We start from the raw sequence: 6,107 nt of genomic DNA on the forward strand, positions 1-6,107 counted from the left end.
ATTTGTTAATCAAGAAATTAGTTGTGGTGACAGTTTAAATCATATTAATTTTTTTGAAACATATTCATCTGAAGATTTACCCAATGATGAAGAGGGTACAAATGGTGCTCATGATCCTAATAGTGATGATCTGCAGCCGTTATTACCCTCTACATCTGCCCCTGTATTTGCTGTTGATAGTGATCAACATACAGAGGTACTTGTGAGTAGTAGTGAACAGGGTCACAATGGCGGGGTAGAGGACCCTATAGGATCAACTGATGAGACCAACCTATCTGAGGGGCATGTTCAAAGTGTCAGGAAGTCTTCTAGGAATGTTTCTATGCCTAGGAAGTTTAATGAGTTTGTAGTTGAGGGTAAAGTTAAATATGGAATAGAGAAAGTGGTTAACTATGCTAATTTGTCTTATGATAATGGGTGTCTTGTTGCCTTTTTGAATAAAACAATTGAACCTACTACTTATGATGAAGCTGTAAAAGATGAAAAATGGGTAGAGGCGATGAATAGTGAAATGGAGGCTCTCTATTGGAATAATACATGGGTTTTGGTTGATCTTCCTAAGGGTAGAAAGCCCATAGGCTGTAAATGGGTATATAAGATAAAATATAAGGCTAATGGGGAAGTTGAAAGGTATAAGGCCAGGTTGGTGGCAAAAGGCTTTAACCAAAGGGAAGGAATAGATTTCGGTGAAACGTTTTCACCGGTAGTAAAAATGGTTACCGTTAGAATCGTTTTTAAACTTGCTGTTAATAATAATTGGCCTTTATATCAAATGGATATAAATAATGCTTTTTTTTGTATGGAACATTAACAGAAGATGTATTTATGACTCTGCCGCAGGGTTTTTTTCAAGGAGGATAATAAAGTGTGTAAGTTGATTAAGTCTTTGTATGGTCTTAAACAAGCCCCTAGGCAGTGGAATGAAAAACTAACCACTGTTTTAGTCTCTATGGGGTTTGTTCAGAGTGTGTGTGATTACTCCCTGTTTGTCTTGTCTAAAAATGAATTATTTGTTGTTCTTTTAGTGTTTGTCGATGACATACTCATAACAGAGAACAGTAAAATTGAGATAGAAAGAGTAAAAAAAAGTGTCTGAGTGATAATTCCAGATTAAAGACTTGGGATTACTGAGGTATTTCCTGGGAATAGAAGTGTTGTATTCTGATAATCGTACTTGTTTGTCACAACGTAAATATTGTCTTGAACTCTTAAATGAGTTCGGCTATTTAGGTTGTAAGCCAGTTGCTACACCAATAGAACAAAGTTTTTTAGTGACAAATAAATGTGTTAAAGAAGACAAAGTTTTGGAAAACATAAATGCTTTTCAAAAATTAATAGGAAAGCTTATCTACTTGTCTTTAATCAGGCCGGACATAAGCTATGCAGTTCAGTTTTTAAGTCAACATATGCATAGCCCATGTCAGTCTCATCTCAATATTGCGTTAAGGCTATTGAGATATTTAAAACGATCACCTGGAACTGGTATTAGTTTCGAAAAGTCTGATAGTTTGCAGTTGTCAGGATACGTTGATTCTGACTGGGCAAAGTGTATTAAAACTAGGAGGTCTGTAACAGGGTTTGGTTTTTTTTATAGGGGGAACACTTGTTTCTTGGAAAAGCAAGAAACAAAGTGTTGTCTCTAGGTCTACAGCAGAAGCTGAGTACCGAGCAATGTGCTCAGCTACCTGCCAAATTATATGGGTCTTAAATGTTTTATCTGAGTTAAAAGTTAAAAACTTATTACCAGTTTAAACTGTTTTGTGATAGTAAATCAGCAATCACTATTTCACAAAATCCAGTATTTCATGAATGAACTAAACATTTCGAGATTGATTTACATTTTTTGAGAGAAAAAATTGCTACTGGTATTGTTGAACCAAAAAAGGTTTGTACTGATGTACAAATTGCAGATATCTTTACAAAGGGGTTGAGTATGAGTCAACACCAGTCTCTTTGTAAAGATCTTGGTATTTTTGACATGTTTGCCACATGAATTAAGGGGGCATGTTAAAATAAAAGCAACTTATGATTAATTCATGTTGCAACATTTCGACGTGTTATATGAGTTTATATTTCTGTTCAATGTTATTGTATTCACAAGGGGTGTGAGTGTGCAGTTAGAAAAGTTGGAGGTCTAAGGAGTTAATGCAGAGGATTAAAGTGTATCAACTGGGAAACTCGGAGGGCTTGATTGAAAGTGATTTTTAATCCAAGTATAAAAGAGAAGGTACCTGTTGTCTCGATATAGTTACAATACAGAACGTTCCTTCCTTCTTCTCTCTTATTCAAGGCGATTAGGGTTCCAGTTGTTTGTATAGTTCTTCTGTGTTCTTGTTAAATCTCGTGTGAGATTCTGTAGTGATTGTGAGTTTAAGATCAACTGATTATCATCAGTTGATCGTTCTTCTTTGTATTGTTCAAGATCTTACTTGATTGTAGATCCGCCACTGGTCACATGTCAACTGTACATATACATTTTTGTGTAAGGGGACTTTGGGGGTGAAGCATGTGGGATTTCATTATCACTAAGCCTAATTTAATTTTAATTTTTTTTTTCGATCAAGTTACACATCCTCTGTTTAATTAGAAAAAAGCAAACCCAAACAAGGGACCGAAACTGCCTTTCTCACCGACATCACCTGACGGGTAATAACCTGGAATTTGCTCGCGGTTGTTAGCAATGAGAAGATCAAGGCAAGAGTTTCGGAGGTCAGTGAAGCGACGATGGTTACCGAATGTGTTTTGGCTAACATTATGCGGATTTATGGCTCTGCTCTTCATCCTTTTCATTAGTCGACACAGAGTCGGACCCACATCCAGATCGCTCTTATCTAAGGTAATTTTTTAATCGTCAGTTGTTTGTGAATTTAGATCCCCTCTTTCTTAATCATGATGAGTTATTATTTGAAAAGAAATTAGATTTTGTTTTGCTAGTTAGGTGCTGGTACAAATCAAGTGGATCCACTCAAATCATTTGACTCTAGGACACATTGCAGGTTTGACTTCAAATAGTCAAAATCAATGCACTAGAACTAGTTATCAAAGGCTTATTTGTTCCCATGGGATTGTATACTAGTCACTGCTTAACTATTTACCAAAATGAGAGGATAATCAGGGAATTAGCCTACATTATCATATTCTGTGTCAAACTTTGACTTTCGAAAGTCAACCTTACAAAACTAGCACTTCAAGTCTTCAAACACTGCATCAAAAATAGTCAGACACTAATATGAAATTTTTACAGTCAAATATTCATTCCTGCTGGTTTACAACTGAAACAAATAAGAGGTTGAATCTCTTACAAGTCAACATGAGATGAAATTTAGCAACTAGAATTAAGGTTTAATATTGTAAAATAGCAATATACTTACTTATGTTCCATGAAAATATTGATAAATTGTTAGCAAGTCACTGTTTGAAAAAAAAAAAAAAAAAACAATTCACAAGTACGTGTCAAACGGGTTGGTGGGTACGATCCAAGTTGTAAGCCTATTAACTGGGTTGGTGGGTTCTAAAAATGAGTTAAATGGGTTAACGGGTCGACCTATTTAATCAAACAGGTTGGCGGGCTGACCTGTTTAATTAAACGGTTAAACAGGTCTACCGGAACATGTCCCGTTTCTTAAACGAGCTAGACATAACAACCCAAAACCTGATTCTTTTCGTGGCGCGTCGGAAATTGTCACTCTTAGACAAATCCGATTTATCTAAGAAATATTAAAATTTCTTATTTACCCATTTTAATCTATTAAAAACATAATCATTATTGGATTTATATAAGATCACCACATTTATGCTTTAAAATTGTGTTTTGCAGAGGTCTTATATGCAGGATAAAACCCTGGAAAGCCTTAATGCTACAGACGAAATGGTAAATCCTAACTCAATCACAAGGAAACTCAACGATCAAATACAACTCGCTAAGGCGTTCGTTGTGATTGCTAAAGAGAACAACAATCTCCAGTTTGCATGGGAATTAAGCGCACAAATTCGCAACTCTCAAATCCTTCTTTCAAATAACGCGTTAACACGATCACCGTTAAAACTTAGAGAGTCAAATACTGCTATTAAAGACATGGCGCTCTTGTTGTTTCAAGCCCAACAATATCACTATGATAGTGCAACGGTGATCATGAGACTCAAAGCCCGAATCCAAGATCTTGAAGAACAAACAAGTTTAGTAACCGAAAGAAGTAGCAAATACGGACAAATAGCTGCAGAAGAAGTCCCAAAAAGCCTTTTTTGTCTTGGTGTCGGTTTGACAACCGAATGGTTTAAACAATCAAAGCTGCAACAAAAAGTGTCCGGAAATATGCAAAAAGACGCGAAGCTGAAAGACAACAATCTTTATCATTTTTGCGTGTTTTCGGACAACATTCTTGCAACTTCGGTTGTGGTAAACTCGACATCCTTAAACGCAAAGAACCCAGATAGAATAGTATTTCATTTAGTGACTGATGAAGTGAACTATGCTGCAATGAACGCGTGGTTTACGATGAACGATTTTCATGGGGTGACGGTTAACGTGCAGAAGTTTGAGGACTTTACTTGGCTGAATGCTTCTTACGTTCCTGTTCTCAAACAGCTTCAAGATTCCGACACCAAAAGCTATTACTTTTCAGGAAGTAACGATGGCGGGAAAACGCCAATTAAGTTTAGAAACCCGAAGTATTTATCGATGTTGAACCATATAAGGTTTTACATACCGGAAGTGTTTCCTGATCTAAAGAAGGTGGTGTTTCTCGATGATGATGTTGTTGTTCAAAAGGATCTATCAGGTCTTTTTACTGTTGATTTGAACGGAAATGTGAACGGGGCAGTGGAAACTTGTATGGAGACGTTTCATCGGTACCATAAGTATTTGAATTACTCTCACCCGCTTATAAGATCGCATTTTGATCCGGACGCGTGTGGTTGGGCGTTTGGTATGAACGTCTTTGATCTGGTCGAGTGGCGTAAAAGAAATGTTACCGGGATCTATCACTATTGGCAAGAAAAGAACATTGACCGGACATTGTGGAAGCTTGGCACGCTGCCACCCGGACTTCTTACGTTTTACGGGCTAACCGAGCCTTTAGATCCCATGTGGCATGTGCTTGGTTTGGGTTACACGAATGTCGATTCGCAGTTGATTAAAAATGGAGCTGTGTTACACTTTAATGGTAATTCAAAGCCTTGGTTGAAGATTGGAATGGAAAAGTACAAGCCTTTATGGGAGAAATTTGTTGATTATACTCATCCAATGTTGGAGCAATGCAATTTTCGTTGACTTCTTTTTGAAAGTCAAAACATATTTAAATTTTGGCTTATTTTATTCATGTCAATGCCTATAATCTAATCTAACTACTATAATAAAAGAAACCAATAAAAGGACACTTGTCATCATTCTAGACCATCTACTATTACTTAATTATAGATAATTATTATTTAATTTAAATTATTAAATTTAATATATATTTCAAATATTTAAGAAATTACGGATAAAGTTCCATAAATTATCTTATTATTTATTTATATTAATTACCAGGTTATTATTCTAGACCATCTACTCTTACTTAATTATAGATAATTATTATTTAAATTATTTGTTTCAAACATTTATACCAAATTCGAGTATCACCAATCACCACTTTAAACCTCAGCAATTAATCATCTGTTTGACTAATAAACAACAATATATTAATTTTATCAATACCAATATATTCCAAAAAAGCAAAATGAATTTCGTTAAAAATGTAAAGACATTAATAACCAGGTGTAAAATGTAAAGACATTAATAACCAGGTGTAATGTTGATCATTTAATCATCAACTTGGTTTTAAATAGGGTCTTCGTCTTAACTGATTGGTAAGATATGTTTTACCTCTTAAATGGGGTGGTGGTCTATTGAGAAAGACAAAACGTTTAAAACATTTTAGGAATAGATGTCAATAATTACCGATAATTTATACTTATCTAATTAATTTAAATATTATTTTATAGCTATAAGTTTATCTAATTGGCTAATTGCTATATGCCTAATCTAAACATTTTAACAATATTTTTAGAACTAATAAATTAAGACCACACTGTTATTTAAATAAAACTTGGTTTCACGTCGTGAGAAA

General features: G+C 35.0%; 1 protein-coding gene across 3 annotated transcripts; it reads left to right on the top strand.

The window, feature by feature from the left end:
• Nucleotides 1-2,247: 2,247 nt before the first annotated feature.
• On the top strand, nt 2,248-5,318 carry LOC110920603 (probable galacturonosyltransferase 10). Of its 3 annotated transcripts, none has more exons than XM_022164779.2 (3): nt 2,696-2,836; nt 2,935-2,996; nt 3,818-5,318. In XM_022164779.2, the coding sequence occupies exon 3, from the start codon at nt 3,827-3,829 to the stop codon at nt 5,267-5,269; it is 1,443 nt and encodes a 480-aa protein (XP_022020471.1). In that variant the 5' UTR covers nt 2,696-2,836; nt 2,935-2,996; nt 3,818-3,826; the 3' UTR covers nt 5,270-5,318. The 3 variants fall into 3 exon arrangements, with proteins under 3 accessions (XP_022020469.1, XP_022020471.1, XP_022020470.1); XM_022164778.2 differs by having other exon boundaries at nt 2,701-2,836; nt 2,920-2,996; XM_022164777.2 differs by lacking the exon at nt 2,935-2,996 and having other exon boundaries at nt 2,248-2,836.
• Nucleotides 5,319-6,107: the final 789 nt, after the last annotated feature.

Source organism: Helianthus annuus, chromosome 17 (assembly GCF_002127325.2).
Source record: "Helianthus annuus cultivar XRQ/B chromosome 17, HanXRQr2.0-SUNRISE, whole genome shotgun sequence".
Classification (NCBI taxonomy): domain Eukaryota; kingdom Viridiplantae; phylum Streptophyta; class Magnoliopsida; order Asterales; family Asteraceae; genus Helianthus; species Helianthus annuus.